The 23,737-nt window shown below is 37.2% G+C and overlaps 1 protein-coding gene and 1 long non-coding RNA gene across 2 annotated transcripts in view; both read right to left on the reverse strand.

The window, feature by feature from the left end:
* Positions 1-1,330: 1,330 nt before the first annotated feature.
* Positions 1,331-3,399, reverse strand: LOC114157790 (uncharacterized). The gene is made up of 2 exons (XR_003598272.1): positions 2,824-3,399; positions 1,331-1,806 (listed from the first exon to the last, which is right to left on the reverse strand). It is a non-coding gene; the product is annotated as an uncharacterized LOC114157790 (long non-coding RNA).
* Positions 3,400-3,624: 225 nt separating this feature from the next.
* LOC114157886 (uncharacterized) overlaps positions 3,625-23,737 on the reverse strand; it is a 42,453-nt gene continuing 22,340 nt past the window's right edge. Inside the window, exons 27-59 of the mRNA XM_028039056.1 lie at positions 22,159-22,311; positions 21,944-22,069; positions 21,101-21,139; positions 20,859-20,984; positions 20,659-20,785; positions 19,400-19,570; positions 19,280-19,314; positions 19,028-19,192; positions 18,812-18,946; positions 17,218-17,256; positions 17,002-17,142; positions 16,798-16,871; positions 16,668-16,694; positions 15,182-15,831; positions 13,979-14,155; positions 13,857-13,891; positions 12,900-13,049; positions 12,696-12,824; positions 12,541-12,579; positions 12,230-12,364; positions 12,055-12,151; positions 11,151-11,321; positions 10,968-11,002; positions 10,640-10,801; positions 10,401-10,535; positions 9,235-9,273; positions 9,006-9,146; positions 8,587-8,675; positions 8,456-8,479; positions 7,534-7,717; positions 5,006-7,370; positions 4,328-4,462; positions 3,625-3,767 (exon numbers count right to left, since the gene is read on the reverse strand). Coding sequence (XP_027894857.1) covers positions 3,625-3,767; positions 4,328-4,462; positions 5,006-7,370; positions 7,534-7,717; positions 8,456-8,479; positions 8,587-8,675; positions 9,006-9,146; positions 9,235-9,273; positions 10,401-10,535; positions 10,640-10,801; positions 10,968-11,002; positions 11,151-11,321; positions 12,055-12,151; positions 12,230-12,364; positions 12,541-12,579; positions 12,696-12,824; positions 12,900-13,049; positions 13,857-13,891; positions 13,979-14,155; positions 15,182-15,831; positions 16,668-16,694; positions 16,798-16,871; positions 17,002-17,142; positions 17,218-17,256; positions 18,812-18,946; positions 19,028-19,192; positions 19,280-19,314; positions 19,400-19,570; positions 20,659-20,785; positions 20,859-20,984; positions 21,101-21,139; positions 21,944-22,069; positions 22,159-22,311 — 6,393 coding nt within the window. The remainder of the gene's footprint in view (positions 3,768-4,327; positions 4,463-5,005; positions 7,371-7,533; positions 7,718-8,455; positions 8,480-8,586; positions 8,676-9,005; positions 9,147-9,234; positions 9,274-10,400; positions 10,536-10,639; positions 10,802-10,967; positions 11,003-11,150; positions 11,322-12,054; positions 12,152-12,229; positions 12,365-12,540; positions 12,580-12,695; positions 12,825-12,899; positions 13,050-13,856; positions 13,892-13,978; positions 14,156-15,181; positions 15,832-16,667; positions 16,695-16,797; positions 16,872-17,001; positions 17,143-17,217; positions 17,257-18,811; positions 18,947-19,027; positions 19,193-19,279; positions 19,315-19,399; positions 19,571-20,658; positions 20,786-20,858; positions 20,985-21,100; positions 21,140-21,943; positions 22,070-22,158; positions 22,312-23,737) is intronic.

The raw sequence follows: 23,737 nt of genomic DNA on the forward strand, positions 1-23,737 counted from the left end.
AATTGGTAAAATATATATATATTTTCTTACCTCTAAATTAGTTTCTTGTTAATAAAATTGTAACGACAGCTTTCAGCCACGACATCCACCATGTGGGTTTGGGAAGGGAATGAGTGTGCATGCAAAATGACAATAAAGTCAGTCTAAGTCTAAGTCTAAAGTAAGTAATGAAATCACATGACTTTTGACCCCTTAACAGAAAAACTGAAGGCAACACTGCCTGAAAGATTAAGTTTGTTTCCATAAACATATTTCATATCTTAACCAATGTCTGAGTCCTGAACAAAATGTCAGGTTATCCTGACTGAAAAAGCTTCTTTATCTGGCTAACAGTATAAACCAGAGATCTGCAGATGCAGTCCTTGGGGGACAATGTCCTGCAACTGTAAAAACTCTACTTGTAGTGCAAAGCTGCAGTAATGTATCCATCGAGTTCCCAAAAATGTCATTTTGGGGTCTTGAGATCCTGTTGAACAAATAACCTAAATACCAAAAGTGGCAATGAGAAAGAACATGCAATATATATTTAGTGTAAAACATTAAAAACTACTGCGACAGACTGGCGACCTGTCCAGGGTGTACCCCGCCTCTCGCCCGGAATGTAGCTGGAGATTGGCACCAGCAACCCTCCCGACCCCATTAGGGACAAAGGGTGAACAGAAAATGGATGGATGGATGGACATTAAAAACTAGAGTTGAATAAAGCAACACATTGGTCGATATATTTGCTGTAGGTGCTGATTGTGTTGCCACTGGAGTTGGGGTCACAGGGCCTCTTACAATTTATTTTGTGGGTCAAAAACTGGTGTAGTAATGAAATTAAAGTTCTGTAATTGAGAGCATGTGCTTCATTATTTCGTTAGGGTGAAAAGAAACTGTGCTCTCAGCTGAAAGTGTCTGAAACTGATATTTGATATTATCTTGAGATTTATTTATTTATCTTGCTCTCTCTCTCACACACACACACACACACACACACACACACACACACACACACACACACACATCTGCTGAAACCAGTTAAAGTCAGTTTGGTCACACATAATCATGAAAACAGGCAGGATAAGACCCTTGAGAGTAGGTGTAGTTTTGCAGTAGATTTGTAGAAATGTGTCTTTTCTTTTGCTTCTCTTGGTTTTATCCTAAAGGTAAACTAAGCTGAAGTCCGGCACCATGGATTGGTGATTATTTCTATGTTTACGTATTTAGTATAGCAAGGGATGTTTCCCAGTCTTGTGGGAACAATCCTCCATTTTATGCATCATCTGGCTACTACATGCTTGTGGATTAGTTTTCTTTTTTTTTTAAAAGAAGTTATGCAACATCAAACTTTTTTCTATCAAGTATCTTTTAATTAAAAAAAGAAACAGGGAAAAGACTTTCATTTTAAACATTTGACATAAGTAAAAATCCCACACATGCTAAAGATTTAGCACACTAGAGCATCCTGATAAAAAAAGTTTACCCGAGTAACCATGTATTCATACATCCTTGCATTAATGATTAAACATATGATTAAAAATATATAACTTTTACTTTCCAGAAAGGTAAGTATAGATAACGTTGATCCATCTGCAACAAGGTGCTGATCTTGAAAAAATGTAAATATAAAAGTAGACTTTAAAAAACAATTGTACAACACTTAATAAACAGCATCCAGTGTAAAAGATTTTTAAAAAGCATAAACTGTATCTGCTGCCCTAGTTACGTCCTAAACCTCAAAACAGATTAAAATTCTCCAAAAAAGGTTGTCAATCAGAAAGAAAGGCCGTTCAGAGCTTCATGTGTGAGCGTCTTGAAACTCTTCTGAAAAGGAGGAGAGAAAAAGAAACAAAATAAATGAGCAGTCATGAGATAAACCACCAGTTCTGTGGCTGTATGAATAATCTGGTTCTCAAACCGTTTAACCTCAAGAGTAGAAAATCAACAGACTCCTCAATGCTACATTTCACAACTAAGGACGTTCCGATCTGAAAAAATTTGCCGTTATCAATAAGCAATATTAATACTGCTGTTAGAGCCGCTATTTGCCAATATTACATATAAATGTTTCCATGTCCTTTTGTTGCCGTGAAAAAACAACCACACAGCTGACACTACTTATGCAAAATTCATTTTTTGCACATTTTTACACTTCCTTTTGGGTTTCTACTGCTTCTGAAAACAGACCAAGCGCTTAAAAAACAAAAAATGTTTTTAATGTATTTTGTGTCTGGAAAATGAGCAATTTAAAAAACTTCCAAATTGTTGAGTCACACTGTACCGTTCACTTATAACAAGATATTTTTCCTATGTTGTAAGTGAAATAATCTGCCAATGGAACTAGTACTTTTTTCTATTAGTACTAAAACAAGTGCACTCATCTTGCTGAAAAGTTACTTGTAAGTTAGTTTTGTCTTATTTCAATTGTAATAAGATATTTGCACTGAAAACTAGACTAAAAATACTTGGTAATATTTTGTGGGGTTTTTTTGTAAGGTTTTGTTAGCTCTAGTGGCCTTTATTTGAAAGTAGTTCGACAGGAAAGAGGGTAATCAGAAAGGGGGAAGACATGCAGCAAATGTTGCCAGGCCGGGAATCGAACCTGCAACCACCGCCACAAGGACTAAGGCCTCAATACGTGGGTTGTGCTTTGCCCCTGCGCCACCACAGCACCCCAATATTTTGTGTTTTTGCAGTGTACATGAGTGTGAATTCGGTGAAATTTCTGTGTGGTTTAGTCACTTGAGGTAAAAACATTACAGAAATCTGAAGCGTATTGAAGAATGAACTTAATGAAGCACAATTACAGTAGATGGATGATTTTGTATTGTGTTTTCTCACCACAGAGGTCTCTGAGGTTGATGAGGAGGGCATCTGACACCGGCAGCAACCGGAGCAAACTGAGAGCAGAACCTCTTTGGCTCAGGTCCAGAAAGATCCATCTTTCGTTTATGTTGTACTAGAAAAAGAGGAAGTAAAACAGAAATTAAGAAAATACAACAGAAATGGTAACAATTTAATCTGAACTTCCACACAAATATACAAATATTATCCAAATGTAGGTTTTTGAGACTTTTTGAGATGAAAAGTTGTCTGAAGGATAAAGGATTCGCCGTGGGGAACATTATTGGCAATTATAATAGTTAATTTGGCCAATGTTGCTATTTACCACCAACATTCGGTATAGAGGTTCTTTCAACTGGAAAATCTAGTTTAAAGGTGATCTATTATGCTTCCTTCAAGGTCAAGATAGGTTTATAAATGCGTTCATCACATATTTTGCACAAAATCATTTTCAGATAAGATTTTAATCTGCTCTGTTTTGCCTATTTGGGGCTGTTTTAGGGCGTCTCGTCACTTTAAATCCAAATAAGCTGCTGCTGTTTGCCACGTCCCCCAACTTTACGTTTACATTTACACATGAAAATGGCTGCAAACAGATGCACAATTATACGACAGTACATCTTTGAAAAGCAGAAGTGGAGCCTCCTGCACAACCAACAAGAATGCATCCAGTGGTTTCTGGATGGTAAGGCAACAACAAAACACTTGTCTTTTCCAGCAGCCATTATGCAGCAGCAGAAGATAATAAGTTAACTTGGTTTCATCGTGTTTTAGTGATTCTATTAGATGGAGCCCCGTTTACTCACCTGGAACCGGTCTGACTTTCTTCTTGGGTCGACCTCTTCTTCTGGGCGTTGCAGCTTCTTTTTCCTCCTCTTGAGTCTCTCTGGAGTTGCAGGTCTTTGGCGTGACGTTTTTAGGAGACACTTCGAGAGTTTTCTCTTCGTTTACAAAGGATTAACAGTAGAGAAAATTATTGGCAATTATAATAGTTAATTTGGCCAATGTTGCTATTTATCACCAACATTCATTAAAAGAGATTCTTTCAACTGGAAAATCTAGTTTAAAGGTGATCTATTATGCTTCCTTCAAGGTCAGGATAGGTTTATAAATATGTTCATCACATATTTTGCAAAAAATCATTTTTAAAATAAGATTTTAATCTGCTCAGTTTTGCCTATTTGGGGCTGTTTTAGGGCGTCTCGTCACTTTAAATCCAAATAAGCTGCTGCTGTTTGCCACGTCCCCCAACTTTACGTTTACACTCACACATGAAAATGGCTGCAAACAGATGCACAATTATACGACAGTACATCTTTGAAAAGCAGAAGTGGAGCCTCCTGCACAACCAACAAGAATGCATCCAGTGGTTTCTGGATGGTAAGGCAACAACAAAACACTTGTCTTTTCCAGCAGCCATTATGCAGCAGCAGAAGATAATAAGTTAACTTGGTTTCATCATGTTTTAGTGATTCTATCAGATGGAGCCCCGTTTACTCACCTGGAACAGGTCTGACTTTCTTCTTGGGTCGACCTCTTCTTCTGGGCGTTGCAGCTTCTTTTTCCTCCTCTTGAGTCTCTCTGAAGTTGCAGGTCATCGACAGGACGTTTTTAGGAGACACTTCGAGAGTTTTCTCTAAAGGATTCACAGCAGGGAACATTATTGACAATTATTAATGTGGCCAATGTTGCCATTTACCACCAATGTTAGGTAAAGAGATTCTTTCAACTGGAAAATCTAGTTTAAAGGTGATCTATTATGCTTCCTTCAAGGTCAGGATAGGTTTATAAATACGTTCATCTTTTGCACAAAATAATTTTTGAAAAATAAGATTTTAGTCTGCTCAGTTTTGCCTATTTGGGGCTGTTTTAGGACATCTCGTCACTTTAAATCCAAATAAGCTGCTGCTGTTTGCCACGTCCCCCAACTCAACGTTTACACTTAACACATGAAAATGGCTGCAAACAGATGCACAATTATATAACAATACATCTTTGAAAAGCAGAAGTGGAGCCTCCTGCACAACCAACAAGAATGCAGCAAGTGGTTTCTGTATGGTAAGTCAACAACAAAACACTTGTCTTTCTCAGTAGCCATTATGCAGCAGCAGAAAATAATAAGTTAACTTGGTTTCATCATGTTTTAGTGATTCCATCTGATGGAGCCCCGTTTACTCACCTGGAACCGGTCTAACTTTCTTCTTGGGTCGACCTCTTCTTCTGGGCGTTGCAGCTTCTTTTTCCTCCTCTTGAGTCTCTCTGGAGTTGCAGGTTATCGACAGGACGTTTTTACTAGACACTTTGTGAGTTTTCTCTTCGTTTTGTTGTTGAGGATCTCTGGCAGGAGTTCTCCTCCTCCTTGTTGGAGTCTTATCTTCTTTTCTTTCAACCAAAGAGTCGGACTCTGTAAGTTTTCCTCCTCTAGCTGCTTTGTTTTCATTTGTTTTGTCTTGATTGGCTAATCTGGTAGTTCGTCTGAAACATCTTCTTAAACCAGATTTATGTTGAACAGAGTCCTTATAAACCATTTCCTCTGTCTGCATTTCTGCACTGATGTCTTTTGATTGTGATTCAGTTTGATTCAGTGAACTCTCCTGTTTTTTTGATGAATTTACTCCATCCTCAGATTTAGATGCTTTAGTTCCCTGGCTTGATTTTACTGCCAAACCTTCATCTTTGACCAGATGTTCTTGCTTGTTAACAGCTGCTGACTGACTACATGTTTGAACCTCATTACCAACAGTATCTGATACCCAAAGATCTTTATTTGTTGTATAATTTGGGGTTTCAGCTTTGCTGGCCAACTTCTTTTCAGATGTATCCACCACTAAACCTGAATCCATTTTTGCAGATTTTCTCTCTGTAGTCACTTTGCATTCAGATTTTACCACTGTATCCTCCGTTGGATTTGCTTCTTTTTTCTCCAACTGATCAGTTTCTGCCAATGCCTTAGCAGTTGCCAAAGATGAATGGGTTCGTTGACCTGAGGTAGAGGAATAAGCATTGAAGTCAACGACGTCCAAGATATCTCGCGATTTCTGCTCACAGGTTGATGGTGGGGTGTTTTTGACAGACCTTTCTTCACTTTTCTCTTCATTTTGTTGTTGTGAAACTCTGGCAGTAGTGTTTCTCTTTCTTGGAGTATTATCTTTTCTTCCATCCAAAGAGTCTTTCTCAGTTATTGTCAATCTCGTGGGAATGGTGGGTTTATTAGTGGCTGCATTGTCTTCTTTGGTTTGCTCAGGATTGGCTAGTCTGGCAGATCTTTTTGTACCAGATTTATCTTGAAGAGAGTCCTCACAGATCATCTCCCTCATCTTTTTTCCAGTCTCTGCACTGATGATCTTTGATCGTGTCTCAGGTTGTTTATCCAAACTCTGTTCTTTTGCAGAATTTTGTCCATCTTCAGATTCAGACACTCTGGTTTTCTTGTCTAGTTTTACTGCCAAACCTTCGTCTTTGACAAAAGGTTTTTCTTCTTGAGCAGAAACTCCAAGGCCATCCTTTCTAATCTCTTTTTGTTCAGCATAAACATCTTTCCCTGATTGACTGATTGTTCTTACAACAGTGGCTGATTTGTCTTGATTTGTTTCATCTTGATTGGCTCCTCTGTCAGTTTTCTTAACAAATGTGTGTATGGGAGATTCATCAGGAACAGAGTCCTTACAAACTGTCTTCTCTCCAGTTTCTGAACTGCTTTCCTTTATTTTTGTCTCATACTTTTTATCTGAACTTTCCTGTTTTATTGGTAAAGTATATCCCTCTTCACCACTAGACGTTTTCATGCTCTGGTCCAATTTTACTTTTGAATCCTCATCTTTTCCCAGAGGTTTTTCCTCTTTAATTGCAACCAAAGGCCCTTTGGTAGCAATATGTTTTGAATCAAGAGGGTCATTTCCCTGTTTCACATGATTCCTCATATTATTGTCCATTTTCTTCTGTTTTTCTTTGCTTTCAGTTCCCTCTTTGAGTGTTTCAGCTTTAAAACAGCCTTGGTTCAAATTTGATGTTGCCACTTTTGGGCTTAACTGATGCTTTGCAGTGCCGCTTTCTGCTGACACCTTGTGGTTAGCCTTTGCTACTGCAGCAGGAGTAAGTACAGCTCCATGTTTATCCAACTGAGGAGTTTCTGCAGATGTTGCAGGTGAACTGGTGCTTTGACTTGAGGATGCGGATGATGTTTGTGGTGCTCTGAGAGGAGCCTCTCTCTTGCTCTGCTGATCTTTCTCATTTACAGATCCTAAAGACTTAAAAGTCTTTGACGAAGAGGAAGGAAAAATTTTACTGCCGCCTGCAGAAGAGTACTGATTAGTTTGAGATTTCATATACTCAGGTGCGTCTTTTTGTGTTTTTACTGACAAAGACGTGGCGCTAGACATCAAGCTACTTTTTGTGGATCCAGTTGATGAGGCAGAGCTCTTGCAGTCTTTATTAGATTTCGGGATATCTCTAGTTGCAGATGATGAATGCGAGATCTTCATTTCTTTGGTGGTTGGCTTGGAGGAAGAGGGACTTTTAAAGCTGCTGCCGCTTCCACTGGAAACCTACAGAAAAATATATGAAAGATGAATAGCTTTTCCAACCAGATGCTCTGTAATTTTGTTAGCAGAGGTCTGAATGGACATTTATTAAGAATAAAATAAATAAAATAAGTGTTGGGCTTTGTTAAAGTTTGTGCTGTTGTTAGTTCAAAGTGTTTCAGTCAACCTGAAGGAATCCTGTTCCTTTAAGAGATGTGGTCAGACTTCTGTCTGGCAGAGGATTGCATGTTGCAGATCTCTTGTCCATTGTCTTCAGTGGTGTGGCCTCAGGTTTGACACTCATGGTGCCGAGTTCAAGGTTCACTGCAATTTTTTCACAGTTCTTCAGTCGCTCTTTTCGGCTCAACAAACTGTAATAAAAGCAGATAAATGTTAGGGTAAACAGATCTTAAAGATGATCAATTATGCTTCATTAAACAGGTTAGGATATCTCTTTATGAAGCATATTTTGTGCAAACATTTTTACACAAAATAATTCTTAGATAACGAGATTTCAGTCAGTTTAGTTCTGCCCATTTTGAGCTGTTTTAGGGGGTGTTGTAACTTTAAATCCAAATAAGCTGCTATTGGTCACATTACCTAGCTCAAGGTTTGCACTCTCACTCTCTGAACGGCTGCAAACAGATGCACAATTATACAAACGTGCATCTTAGAAAAGCAGAAGTGGAGCCTCCTACACAACCAACAAGAATGTGGCAAGTGGTTTCTGGATGGTAGGTCAATAACAAAACACTTGTCTTTTCCAGAAAGAAAAATTGTACAGCACATTTAGTGGTAAAAAAAAAAGCTGACCAAATCTGCTGGAGCTCTGCTTTGGTTGCTAGGTGATGAGCTGGGGTTGCTAGGTAACGGTGCAATCAGGAGATGTTTGAAACAGCTCATTTTCTAAACACCAAAAAATATCAAATCCTCAAATAACAGCTGGGTGATTTTTTTCTAAGCTCTTCGAAGCAGTAGAGACTCAAATGGAGGTAAAAAATATGGAAAATGTGGATTTTAGATAGTAGGTCCCCTTTAACTCAATGAACCCACCGAAGATAAAATCGTACATGCACTGTGTTATGCTTGAAGTCAGAAGAAATTCTCACCTTTCAACACGTCCAACCAGATTCCTAAAAAATGGAGAGAGAAAAAAACACATTTAAGCTTCATATACACAATCTAAAAAAAATCCATTTATTTATTTTTATTCATTAACTTCTAAAGTTCACACACTTACCAAGCTTCATGCTGTTGACATAATTTGCGAACAGACAACTTTTCCACCACTTTTCTGACTCCGATGGACTCGGCCATCTCGATGTAAATCTGTCGTGAATCAACAGTAGTGAATGCAGCAAACAAAAGAAACGAAAAAATTAATTATGAGTCTATGAACAAAAAAGACCTTAACTTTACTGACACTGTCGCATGGCCTTTACAACTTTGTTACAAATAAATATGTTTAATATGTGTTAAATACTGATTTTATTTAAATTTGCTCAAGCCTTTTCATTTTCTTTTTTTTTAAACCAAGCGAAAATTCAATTCCACTTGGATAAATGAGTCAAAACATGGATTTTGTCAAAATCACAAGCAAACTGGACTAAAAAAAGAAGAAAATACATAAAACAGAAAACAGTATTTCTTTTGTCATACCCTGTTGGCAAGCGGCAGGAAGCTAGCGAAAGTAGCGATGCTCGCTACTTCTTTCATAACCATCATCGTAATATGCTCGTTTGTCCCTGAAGCCTCCACAACAAGCAGCCGCTCCCCCAAAGACGTCAGGTCTGGAACATGCTGGGGGAAAAAATATTTCTTGGTTTTAGTTTAAAGTCGTAGCAATTTTTACATAATAAAGTATTTTAAAAAGTGAAAATTCACTCACAATATTGCTCCATTTCATCAGAGATCTGAACATGGATTCCTGAAACAACAACATTAATATTAAGTGGATTATATTTACTTATGGACCCGTGGTAGTGTGACGTCACGCGGCCATCTTTCTGCTGGAGGCCAAAAAGCTGCCGGCTAATGATGACTAGCATTGGTTTTAGCCGTTAAGTTGTCAATATAACGCACTAAATCTTAAATGTACTCCTGATACATTAAAGGAGAAACAGACGCTTTGCTACTAATTGTCAACAATACGGCAACTGGATAAGGTCAGGAAAAAGTTTTAATTAAGAAAAAAAATTAGGGAGAGAAGTAGTTCAGTTATGCAACCGTAACATGTAGATGTTCTGTGGAACTCGTTGTGTTTTGGTTCAGTTAAAACATAAAAAAAAAAAAAAGCAACCTAAACACAAACTGTCTTTTGGTGTTGAATCGTGAAATGTATAGTGGCGTTGTTGCCAGTTGCTATGGTGACAGGTTTGAGTGCAGCGTAGCCGACACCATCCATCCAACCATCTATTTTCTAATCCTAGCGGGGTCGGGAGGGCTGCTGGTGCCTCTCTCTAGCTAACGTTCCAGGAGAGAGATGGGGCAAACTCTGGACAGGTCGCCAGTCTGTCGCAGGGGAACACAGGGACAGACGGGACAAACAACCATGCACACACACACCTTGGGAGAATTTAGAGAGACCAATTAACCTGACAGTCATGTTTTTGGACTGTGGGAGGAAGCCGGAGTACCCGGAGAGAACCCACCATGCACAGGGAGAACATGCAAACTCCATGTAGAAAGACCCTGGGCTGGGAATTGAACCCAGGACCTTCTTGCTTCAAGGCAACAGTGCTACCAACTGCGCCACTGTGCACCGATCAAGAAAAAAGTGGTTTTGAGTTCTTCTTTAGCGTTTTTTCTGTGTTATTTTTCCCTTTGCTGTGGTGGACTGCACTAAATTAGGGATTGTTCTACTCCGACAGCGCGGCTATGGACAGCGAGTAACATGTAATAACATGCATTCATGTTAGTTTCATGATGTCCTGGACATATGTCAGAGCTTTACAAAAAGTGTAAAGTAAGTTAATCAAAGTCAAATAAAAATAAGTAAAAATAAACAAAAGTTACTGATGGAAAAGAAGCAGCTGTGTACTGCAACTCCCATACCTCACTGGACCCAAGGCTGAGATCCTCCAACAGCAAATGGATGTTTGGAATGAAGCCTTTGAAGTAAACTCGTTTCTTGTTTCGATCTCTAAGAAATCCTATGCAAGCACAACTGCTGCTGAAAATCACAAAAGCCTGCAAATGAAGAGATATGAAGAGTCATGACACCCTGTACCCACACTAAAAACATTTTTAAATCAAGGAAAAAGTGATAAAACTCTACTGAAGTTGGCCTTTACCCTCCTCTGCAGTGGTAAAACCACAACATTGTTGTACAGCGTGTGAAGGTTCTGTTCGGGAAAATGCCTCCACACGAGCATAGCCACTTCCTCGTGTGTGTAGCTTCTGTTCGGTAAACCAGTCAACATGATGGCTGCAAACTTCAAATCTCGCTCAGAAATCTACACAAAAAAAAGTAAAAATAAACTTTTATTTATTAAAATAAAATTTTAGACACCTTAACAAGCTTTCAATTGGCTTTCAATTAATTAGAAAAATGTTTTATGCTGAATGCCAATTAATAGTATTAAAAAATGTGAAAATACAAGTACAGGAATAAAAACGTACCCTGGCACAGGTATTTCTGTTGACTGTCCGAAAAGCTAGGAGTGACAAAAAGGCAGATTACACTAAATATCCATGCATAAAATTATCATTGGTCTAGTGTAAATGTTTAAACACTTCAACAGCCACTTAAAGTCAAAATGTTTTGTGTTTCAGCTACATTTATCTTCTCTGTACTCGTCTTACCTGGGACCTTGAAGAAAGGAGATGCAGTGTGAACTACATAAGGACTTTTTGTCATGGTCATCCAAAAAGGCGCATTGGTTCCCTCTGGAATGGCGCCTGCTGTTTGTGGGACGCTGGTTTCAACCGAGATATTCTCCCAGATTTGCAAAGCATGTGCTGATGCGCTTAGAGCTGCACAAACAAAAAGACGATTGGTTTGAATTTATCTTAACTAACAATCCTGAAGGTAAACCTACTGCTGCAGGAAAGCATCGAGCAGGAAAGCATCGAGCAGCGGCCGCAACTCAAATATGAATGGAGGAAGGAAGAAAAGAAAGAGGGATGGACAGAAGGAAAGAACAAAGGAAGGAAGGAAAACAAAAAACAAAATAAAGAAACAGAAAAACAAAAATGAAGAAACAAAGAAAAAGAAACAAAAACAAAACACACAAACAAAAAGTTTAAAAAAAACAGAAAAAGAAAGATTTAAAGAAAAAACAAAGAATACAAAAACCAAAACAAAAGAAAAAAGGGAGAAAAAGAAAAAAATTAGAAACAAACAGAAGCAAAGAAAAAGGACTAACTTAAAAAAGAGAGAAAAAACAAATAAGACAAAACAAAAACAAAGAAGGAAATAAAGAAAGGAAGTCAGAGAGGAGGAGAAAGAAAGAAAACAAAAAAGAAAGACAAAGAAATAAAGACAAAGAGAGAAAAAGAAAACAAACAAAACAAAATAATACTGGACTAAGAAGGGAAATCTATTCTCAGCTCCACCAAAACATTTTTCCAAAGCCTCGTAATGTTAAAGTCCTTTCATGTGTTAATTAAATATGGAAGTTTGTTTTTACAGTATTTTATTAGTTTGTTATCGAGTGACTGCCGCTGCATCCTGACGCTCCGACAGCAGAAACTATTTCTGTCTCACCTGTCTGCTGAACGTTGTGGGATCGGCTCCATCTCCAGTAGCTGTACCAAGCTTCGAGTCGATCGGCATCCTCCAGAGTTTCACAATGAACAAAAACCTGAAATATGACAACAAATTAACACAGAGTAGCTTCGTCTCCCTGCGTTTTTAAGTGTGTTAGTCTGTGTGTTTTTACCCTGTTGAGCAGCGGCAGGTAGTTTATACAGCTGCTGATTTTCCTCAGCGCTTCCCTCAGGTCTCTGGCTTCACTTGCTGAAATGTTGGGGAAGTAAAGCACGTTTTTTGTTCCCAATTTCATCTGAAATGTCGACTGGAAAGAGGGCAAACAAATCCATATATTTCACTGCAATGCATCTGTGCATTTAAAAAGCGTAGAGCGTGTTGCATGCAGTTTTACTTTGATTCTTTGTTAAAATATGTGCAAAATTTAACGTGACAAGCGTAGATATTAAGAAAAAAAGGAGAAAAAGTCGGTGCAATACTTACAAAATCGGTAAAAGACATCAAATATCTATAAAACCGAAACTGAAAAAAGAAAACAAAACACACTTGAATCAAAATATTTCCATTTGCAAACAAAATAAAGGTTATTTTTTGTCCCTAACAGTCTTTCTAAACAAATGTCAATAAGAAAATCTTACCAAAGTCATTGGTGCAGAGGAGGTGACAACATGAAATCCAAGTTTTCGTCCTTTGAAGAAAAGTTCCCTCCACGGCGTCACTCTGAACAAATGCTGCACCTCGGCCGCTCTCGGCATGATGAGAAAAGCCTGAAAGCAGAACAGGAAATTAAAAAATCTCTAAAGATAACAGCGAGCAAAGCCTCAGCAGAGTTCGGTACCGACCATTTGCGACTGGGGAACAATAAAGATTTCATTTTCGTCACACTGAACTCGACACTTCTGAAGAACGTTGATGATTTCGGTTTCTGTGTAGGAGCCGCCGAACCATCTAGGCAGGTTGGTGACAACTAAGGTGATGCTGAGAGAGAAAATCTGCAAAACAGACAAATTATTAAAGTTCAGAGCAAATTTTATGTTATGGAAAGGTTGGTGCATAATAATACAACCAAAAACTAATTATAAATGAAGAATAGTAGTTTTTTCTTTTTGCAAATTAAGCATCAAAATTGTGAAGACAAACATGAAATTTAAAATCCAAATCCGAGTTTCAAAATTAGAAGCTAAACTTTAGTTTCAGGGTTTGTATCTTCAACTGTTACATCAAGGTGAGTTTTCAAACTTTTCCACACTTTGGAGATGAAGACAAAACAAACAAAAAAAATCACTATTTAATATTATACAATCTTATTTATCATTGCTAATATCTTATTGTATTTTATATTATGCAGCAGGGATAAATGAAAATATGACAAAATGTTATGTTTTGAAAAGTCTCTCACACTATAAACCTAAAGGTCAGGGAAAATTGCAAAAAAAAAAAAAAAAAAATTCAGAAAAAATTTCCCACTGTGTTTTCTGGCATTTAGTAAATAGAAATAATTCTGGTAATTGTTACAAAACTAAAACAGGAGAAGTTTGATCTGATTTAACTTCATACAACGAGAAATAAATGTATATCTTTTTATTATTCTTAAATGTCTAATTTCAACTGTAAATAAAGTTTTCAATCAAATGTTAGATTGAACTTTATTACAAAACTGCACAGTTTGAATGTCAAGCACTTTATACAGAAATCGAACATTCAACTTTATTGAAATTCAAACATTTCTGATGCATAAAATCAAGCTTTCAGAGGAGTTTTTATAACTTCAGTGACTGAACTGGAGAAAGAAAACTTACCATTGGTGACAAGATGGTGTTTATGTCAAGCTGACCTGAGAAGAAGAAACAGATCAGTAAATAAATGAAGACCAGAAGCTAAAGAGGATATTTTTGGTCTTTATATGCCGTTCGTGTCTCACAGAGTTTAAATGGTGTCAGGAAATGGTGCAGCTTCTCTCCAGGGGTCAAAGGAAATGCTTCGGTTGACGTCGTTGCTGCAAGCGGCTCTGATTTTGTTGCCGTTGTCGAGTATTTTGTGTTTGGGACAATTTCAGCTGAGGCTGCTGAAACTTTAGATGCGGGATTCTTCACAGCAGCTACATTTAAAACAGACATTCAGGTAACGATTAGGAGAGTTTCACTTGAAGGCTAAATCGCATCATGAAATATAAAAACATTTAATCACGGGGCAAGACAATAAATCAATAATCTACATCAATAGATTATTCAATAATTTCACTGAACTCCGACCCAGAGCTGCAGAGTTTTCTGGGGGTTTAGGCAGAAGAAAAAACTGTAAGCAAAGATAGTGGAATTAACCGACTCCCGCACTCTTTGGTTACTTGGCAACAACCTGCTCAGTTACTTATGGTTGCCTGGCAACAATCTGCTAAGTAAATGGCAGCTAAAACTTCCGCCACTTTGTCTCATAACTGCTTAAAAATAAGCATCAACTGCGTGGAGGGAAAATGTTAGAGAAGTTGTATATGCAATTATGCTATCAAACATTAGCTTCTTTTTATGCGTCATGAATGTTGAATTGCTTTAATTGTGTTTCTGAGTATGTTGAAGGAGGCCCTGCTGAAGGATGCAGAGACAGCCGGCACCGGCTTGTCCTAATCAGACGGCTGCTCAGCAGGGGGACATCCTGACCTTTCGTGTTTATAATAAGATAGTTTATAGCGACATCCTGACCTTTCGTGTGAGATAGTTTATAGTGCTGATTAGCCATGCAGTTTATGAAACCATAAATCATGCTGCAGCTGCATACGTTTTATTTCTGCATGCTGGTTGCAGTAGGGTTTCAATCAAAAGAGAGGGCTCAACAGGACGTACTTCGGAGCGGGTAGAGATTGTAACTGAGTACGTCTCTGTCCGTTCTCCTCGCGAGTAAAAAGAATCTAACTCTCTCTTGTCTTTCCTGCGTCTTGTATTTCAATGTTCTAGGTGATTTAAACCTGACAGAAAACTGAGGATAAAGCAGAAAATGTCACACCACCAGTTATATTTCTGATATTTAAAACAAACAAACAAAAAATAATATCGACTGATATAAAACAATAATATCGTCCAGCAATAGTTAATATCAAACAGTTAAGCAAACAAACATCAAACACAGCTACCTGAGTTTCCTGAAATGTTTGTTTTGGTCTTCGGGTTTTCAGCAGAAGACGTTGGTTTTGGGTTTATGCATTTCTGGAGCTGTGATGGCGCCTTCACGGAGGTCTGTAAGCTGGTTTGTGGGCTCTTATGAGGGTTACTTAAAGGTGTAGATGGCTGAGTCTTAGCCATGGGGGTTGATATCAGAGTCTTTGTTGGTTTAGCAGGTGAAGATTTTTCATCTTCCATCTTTCCAACTTTGGATTTAGCAGCATTTTCACTCTTATCCTCTTTAGCCTCAACAGTTTTTGCTTGTTGCTTCTTCTTCTCGGTCTCAGTTTTGTTTCTAGGCACCACTGCAGATTCTTGAACTTTTCCACAAACGTCAGACTGTTTTTCTGAAACTTTGGACTGCACATTTTCATTTTCTGTCGCACCAATTTCTATCTTTGTCCCAGATCCTTTAGCAGGCAATTGCTCTGTAGATGGAGCATTGTTTGGAAGATGTGTGGCTTCTTGGACGGGAGGTTTTGTTTTAACGGGAGTATCAGACGAAGGAGGTTGTGGTTCATTTTTTGTGGCTGGAGTCTTGTCATTGATGTCTTCAGTGTTGCGTTCAAGATCTATTTTCGTTTCGCCTGAGTCTCTGAGACGCAGTTTTAGGCTCTTCACACTAAAATTAAAAGAGGAAATTGGATTATATATTTTAAAAAACTTAGAATAAACCCTTTACTGATAAAGTAAATAACATGTTGAATGTAGAAAGAAGTTTTAATGTTTCCTTGAACAGGTTAGGATGGATCTATGGTCTATACAAAACATGTTCATTACGTTTGTGGCACAAAATTATTCTTAGATAATGAGATTTTATTCTGATCATTTCTGCCTGAGCTGTTTTAGAGTTTTACACTTGCATGTGAAAATGGCTGCAAACAGATTATATAACCAGGCATCTTTGAAAAGGAGAAGTGGAGCCTCCTTCACAACCAACAAGAATGCAGCAAGTGGTTTCTGGATTGTAAGTCAGCAACAAAAAACACTTTGCCAGCAGCTATTGTACAGTGTATGCAGTGGTAAAACCAGCTGAAAAAATGTGGAGGAGTTCTACTTTGGTTGCTAGGTAACGGGCTTGGCTTGGCGAAGGTTGCTAGGTGACGGGGCAAAGCAGCTCCTTTTCCAGACACCAAAAGACACCATCTTATTGCCAGAAACAGCTGGGTGATTTGATTTTATTTTCTCTTGAAGTGCCTAGACAGTTTCTAGAAGCAGAAGAAATCCAAATGGAAGTACACAAAATGTGCAAAATGTGAATTTTGCATAATGGGCCTGCATTAAATTACCAGGTGGAAGAAACAGTGTATTAAAACAGAAAGACTTCAAAATTCTGTATAGTGTTGTTAATGTAAGACATGACTGTGAAGCTTCAGATTTAACAGTTTGAAAGTTAAAAACTTTTACAGACGTTACATCAGTCATCATTTTTCATGCTTTCTTGGATAAAATACTCACGATCCAACACTTTGAACTTGACTATTCCTGTAATGAGAGAAAAAAGTTGAAATTAGTAGGTTGATGAATGTTGCAAACTAATTTCCATCAGGAATCTAACATTGTTTTCATATAAAATGGAAGGTCCTACCAGTCTTCTGGCGAACATGCAAACCTCTCCACCACCTGATCTACTCCTCTGGATTCAGCCATCTCGATGCACAACTACATAAATAAAGTCACGAAAATAAAAGATGAAGATGTCTGACTCTTTCATTAATGCTAAAATAAATCTAAGCTGTTCAGATGAGTTAAGAAAAAACTTAAAAAAATTGCATGCCTTTTGCTCTCTTACCCTGTTGGCTAGCGGCAGGAAGCTAACAACTGGAGAGATGCTTGTTACTAATTTTATAGTCGCCATGATGAGGTTTAGGGAGGTTTCAGAGAGCGCCACACACACCAGCCGCTCAGCCAGAGATTCGAGTTCAGGAACATGCTGGAAAACATTTTATGGAGAATTTAATTTAATTCTGTCATGACACCATGTCTAAACAAGTGAACTATAACTTACAGCGTTGCTCCATTTCATTAGCCTTTGGTACATCATGTCCTAAAAAGACAGCATCCAAATAAACGGTTACAGTCATCATAAAATTTATGACACTGCTTGATACTGCAAATATTTATCAGAACCTTATCGGACCGGACTTGTTTTGATAAACTTCCAAAAATGTCAAATGCAAGATAAATGTCATGAATTGACGATAAGATAAAGATTTAGCATGAAGTTAGATAATTTTGTTTACTTCAAACAAATTTCTTATTTGACAAAGTAATTAGGGTTTTGTTTGGTAGCTTGCTTTTTGTTTTTTATATTCTTGACTCTCACTAGTTGATCCTCTTTTCTTTTGTTTGTGGCTGTATTTTTTGGGTAGCTAGCCATTTGCTGAATTTACACTTATTTACTTATTTTGAGTAGCTAACTGGCTGTTTTAGATTGCCAATGACAGAGCTGGAGAGAAAAAAGGAGACAAAAATTTGCTTAGTTAATTTTCTTTATTTTGTAGCAACTTCAACCTAAGTTGCTAATGTATCAATTTATTAGCTGAAACCACATAATGATATTAAATCTTGCACTATTGGTTGCTAGCTAGTGGATTTTGGTTTATAGTAGCCGACTTTTTTTCCTATGTTTTTTAGTTCCTTGCAAATTGTTTTGTAGCATGCTAATTTCTTAGTCTGCACGTTTTTAGCTGACTAGTTGTTTTTCAATTGACAGTTTGCCATTTTATTGGTCATTAGCTGTTTGGTGTCTATTTTTCTCTAATGATATAGATGGCTAGCTAGCTACAAAATTGTTGGTGAATTTCCATTCTATGTTGTAGAAATTTAAACCTAATTTACACATTATTCATTTTAGTAATTTATTAGTTGCTAAAGTATAAAACTAGATTCGTAATTATATTAAATCTTACACCATTTTGGTTGCTAGTTACTAGCTTTCAGTTTACTGTAGTTTATGGTTGTTAGCTCATTTGTTTTGGGAGGGGATACCTGGCTAATGTTTCTGGTAGCAAGTGAATTTCTGAGGTAGCAAGTTTTTAGCCATCTAGTTGTTTTTCCTCACAACTTGCATTTTATTGGTTGTTAGTCGTTTGCTCTTTTTGTAGAAAGGTATGTAGCTAGTTAGCACCTGACATAGAAAAGAGATTATAAGAATTTACTAGTTAATACCCTTTCAATTTTGAACCTAATTTATTAATTCATCAATATATTAGCTGCTACGAACTCTTTTGGTTGCTAGCTAGTGGCTTTTGGTTAATAGTTTTTGGAGGTAAGCTAATTATATTTTGGTAGCAAGCTAAATTCCTAGCTAGCAGGTCTTTAGCTGTATAGTTGTTTTTCCACAACTTGCCATTTTATTGGTTGCTAGCTGTTTGTTGTGTTTTGTGGCTAAATAGTGAGCGATGGAATTTCTTAGCATTTGGCTAGTTTGGCTCTTTTTGTCTACTGACAGCTAAGCTATGATAACTCACCCCAAATCTTAACACCAGATCTTTATTCTCAATATTTTTTCTGCCCTTTTTTCCTTTAATTGTTCTATATGCTACAATTAAAGACTATTGCCACTTTGCAGACCACTTCCACCTCTCTGACTGCCATACCTCACTGGATCCAGGATTCATTTCCTCTAAGACCAGGTGGATGTGCAGCTGGTGGCTTGTAAAGGAAATTCCCTTCTTGAGGAAATCTTGAACAAAGTTGTTGCATGATCTCCAGTCATTGAAATACACAAAAGCCTTGGATGGAAAATACCTTTTAAAAAACATTCACAATCCCGTTAAAACAGGACATCTTAGTCTGCACCATGAGATCTTTACCCTTTTTTGCAGTGGCAGCACCACAATGTTGTAGAACAAAGTCTGAAGATTCTGCTTGGTGAAATATTTCCACACCAGCTTGGCGACATCCTCGTGTTTGCAGTTTCCTTCGGGTAAACCCGTCAACATAACGGTAGAAAACTTAGAGGCCACAGAGACGGATGCCTAAGTGACAGAATAGCGAACACAAATTCTTAATGCTAAACTTATCTAAACCTTTCAAATAAAAACCAAACATGGAACCACACTTACCAACAAGTCCTCCTCTCCGTCAACCGTCCTAAATTCTAGGAGATAAAGTCTGATTAAGTTTATTGCTACATTTGTGATCTCTGATAATTTGATCATTTGGTTTCCAAACTTTTATCTTACTTGGAATGATGAACCAAGGCGACACTGTTGGGAAGAGGAAAGGAGCAGTTGTCATGGCAACTGAAAATGGTGCCCAGCTGCCCTCTGGGATGTTGATATTGATTGGTGGGACGATCGACCCGGCGACGACATCTTTGCTTTCTGGCGCTGCTGTAGCTACCAGGTGTGGTGCTGTATAAAGAAAAACCAATTAAAGCAACAATTTTTATTTCCATCTATGCATAAGACAAAAAAAGGTACTCAAATCAGATTATAATCCTGTTTTTGTTAATGATTAGCCCACTTCACCTATAACACATTCCTCTGGTTTTATTAATATAGTTTCACTGCAGGTAATTTACTCTGACAGATTGGGAAATTTTAAGCTCTAGTGTTTGAGTGAAGCACAAAACAGACTGAATATTTTGGACACAAATGCTTCTTTCAGTGATATTTTTCACTTGACAGATTAAAAACAATTAAAATATTGCTCTTCCATTCAGACGCTGATTTTGATCAACTTCCACTTATTTACAGAACATTGATGGAGATTTTGCAGATTGAAACATACCAGGATTTGTATAATCCAGTTATAAATATAATATTTTAATTATATTATGAATAATAAAAAAAATAATTTTAAATATATAACATTTCAAATGTAATTTTAAAACAATATACATATTTTTTATTATAAATATATATTTTTTTATATGATTATATTATATTTTGATTTCACACGTGACAGTCCGGTAGATTCGGTTCGATTGGGGATCAAACAGCAACATTTGTTGGATTCTCAGCTGCTGTATTTCGCTCTGTGTCAAACAAACCAAAGTAATTGAAAAAACAGTCCCCCTCCTCGCCTGTGGGGGCGCTGCACCAATAACCGCTGAAGGAAACAAAATGAAAACCTCTGGGTGCAACTTCCTTCTTCATCAAGTGTAAATAAAAATATAGTGAAGTCAGATTTTAGCGGTTATAGGATTTTGTTTTTGTTTTTAGCAGAAGGCTACGAGTCATTTTTTCTGCTAGCATTAGCGTTAGCACATTTGTTTTGGTTGTATATTTACCCAGAATACCTTGAACTTTAGTGCAGTTTCTGTTTTTGGAGCGGTATCCAGTCACCTGGACGCCCATGTATACATTTGAGTTCACGTCAACCAAACTGAGTCTGAGGTTTTTAGGTGGACCAGTTTACTTTTTGGTCAATGAATTCACTGTAGTTTTCAATAGCGCATCTCTTGAGGATGTGTAACTTTCTGAAACGTTATCCTTACTCGATGTTGTGACGTTGGTCTGGGGAACTTTTATCCTGGAGACGTTATGAGCAGGACAGCGTGTCTGGAGGCTGTACCAAACTCCGATTTGATCAGCATCAGCAGCAGACTCAAACTCGATGAACACCTGCAGCAGGAAACACCAGTCAGACGATTGGTGATTTAAAAACATTTTCATTTACGGGAGTGAAAGTTTCTACCTTGTTGAGAAGAGGAAGGTAGTTTTTAACAGAGCCCATTTTCCTCAAAGTTTCCCTGAGATCCCGGGCTTCGCTTGGTGAGACGTTCTGGATGTAAACGGTTCTGGTTCCGTCGTCGGTGACCGGCTGCTCCAAAGAGAGCAAAAACACCCGAATGAGCTTGATTTGATAAATCCTCATTTAACAACCACAAACGATGGAGCAGAATGCTAAGAAAACAGTGAAAAGGTGCAAATACTTACAAAATCGATCATTTCCATGAGAGATTTATAAAATCCAAACTGAAATAAGAGTAAAATGGTCAAGATCAGAAAGGCAGTTTTATTGGTACGGCACATTTTCAGAAACAATTCAAATTGATTTACAGGATTGGAATGAAAATAAAACATTTTATTGCAGTGATAAAATAAGAAAAATAGATTATTTCTCTAGATCTTGTTGGGACATCAGTCCTTTAATCCTGCAAAAAACGCTTAAAATAAAAGGATTTCAACATCTTATCTTTCAAATGGTTCACACTTTAAAAATACTGGATAATAGAAAATAGAAAAACAGAATTAATTTTGAATGCTTTTCTTTATAAAGGGCCCAAAGCCCTAAAAATGTAAGAATTCTGGGGAAAAAAAGTCAAAATTGAGAATAAAGGTCAAAGTTTTGAAAAATTCATAATTCTAAGAAAAAATGATAATAATTGAAAAACGGGACAAAATTCTGAAAAAAGTCAGAATTGTGAGATAAAGTCAGAATTTCATAACAATTTATAATTCTGAGGAAAAAGTCAAATTTACGAGAAAAAAGTCAAAATTCTCAGAATTAAAAAAAATCTGAGAAAAAAAGTAAATAAAACAATAAAAAGTCAAAGAAAAACAGAATTCTGAGGTGGAAAAATGTCTATTTCTTCAGTGGCCCCCCATATAAAAACACAAAATCAGTTTGGCAAAACAAGTCAAACTGACCAATTAAAAAAGCTACTTTAGAGAATAGACATTACGTATTTTTAAACTACTTGCTTCAACTGCAGAGACATTAACTACACGCTGAAAACAAATCACAATCTGCAGCTGCTATGTTTTAATAAAGTTTACCGTTGTCATGACGACCCCGCTGCTGATTATCTCAACAGAAAGTTTACATCCATTCAGAGCCAAACAATCTTTCGCAGCTATGAAAACTTCCTGTGCTTTCTGGTAACTTTCCATGAGGACAAACGCCTGAAAAAACAGAAACATTTAATAAAAACATTTAATACTCCAATAATCACTTTGATCAGCTGTAAGGTTTGTCTGCTGGACTAAGTTACCATGCAGGCCTGAGGAACCACAAAGATGTTTTTGTCCTTGTATTGAAACCCAAATCTGCGCAGCAGATTGCTGATGTCACTCTCAGAGTAGCAGCCGTCCCGATACTGTGGCAGGTTGGTTACTAACAAAAGCCTCGACTGAAGGGAAAAAGGCTGGGAAACAAAAACAGGATTTCAGAAAAGCATAAAACAGGACACAGAAATAAATGCTGTGAATTCAGAAAGTCTCATCACTCCACCGGTTTTTATTGAACAAAAGAAGCTTTTATGATCATATTTCTGCTCATCTTTCAGTTTTTGCTAGACTTCATCTGGAGCAGTTAAAAATTTATTAATGCTACATTTTGATAATTTAACAGGTTCCCATGCAGATTTTCTATATTAATTTTAGATTCATGGACAAAACGTAGCATGAGGTGAGCTGTGGTGGGGCAGGAGTTAAGCACACTGTCCTCGACGCGACTGTCGCAGGTTCGATTTCCCGCATGTCTTCCCCCTTTTTTCATTACCCACTTTCCTGTCAATTCACCAAATCAATTCATCCAATAAATGCCACTAGAGTCAATAAAACCTTTTTTTAAAAAAACCTGCCTTGTTTTTCAAACACTGCATTTAAAGTCAGTGAATATTTGATATTTCTGTGCTTTGTTACACTTTAATTATTTCAGTTTTTGAGCTACTTTTGGATAACATCCGTCTGGTCTTATTATTGTTGAAAAAGATTTGTATTTTTGTCTCATATTAGACGTTATGACTTGCTTTTCTCACATTTTGGTCAGTCTAGAGTATTTTCTTTTAAAGTGCACAACAAATCTGTAGATTTGTTTTGAAACTGAAGTAGCTTAAAAACTGCTACTGTTTGATTGTGTACAGAGCAAGATTTTTTTATTTTTACATTTATTTTTTAAATAAAATAGTATCACGCCCTTGGTGACAAAAAAAGAATCAGAAACAAAGAAAAACAGAGACAGAAAGTAGCTGCGTCTCTGTTACAAATGTGCACAAAACTGTCAAAATTCCACTAAAGTCAGGAAAAGTCAATTTTGCAACTGCTGTGTTTCCACTAAATAAGAAATGCATTTTAAAAATCACATGTAAATAAGTTTATTTATGCAATAAGTTATTAAAAAACATGCCACACAATCATCCTCCTATCTGTCTTCTTCGTCGTTTCTGCCAGTAGTAACATCTGGTTGCTGATCACGTGACTCGTGTGACGCAAAAACATTGAAGTTTTGTGAAATAGAATAATTTTAGTAGAAAAACCACCTCATCCAAGTGGAAAACCTTTTTAGTAAAAAATAGATTTTTTTTCCCCCCTATATTTGCATTTCCTTTAAATTTAGTTTCATAATTCCAATTTGTGAAATTTTAAGATGAATGAAAACACAGCTAGAGAAAGAGAAAAAACAAAGAGACAGCTGAAAATAGCTAACTTTCTGTCCTTTTCACTCTGTAGCAGCGTACACACTGAAGAGAGTTGGTGTTACGTTACGCTAACCTGTTGTGGCTTTAGTTGTGATGTATTCAATGAACCACAAAAAAAGTGGATTTTTGAACTCGTTGGGACAGACTGCCC

This window comes from Xiphophorus couchianus, chromosome 14, assembly GCF_001444195.1.
Source record: "Xiphophorus couchianus chromosome 14, X_couchianus-1.0, whole genome shotgun sequence".
In the NCBI taxonomy this organism is placed as follows: domain Eukaryota; kingdom Metazoa; phylum Chordata; class Actinopteri; order Cyprinodontiformes; family Poeciliidae; genus Xiphophorus; species Xiphophorus couchianus.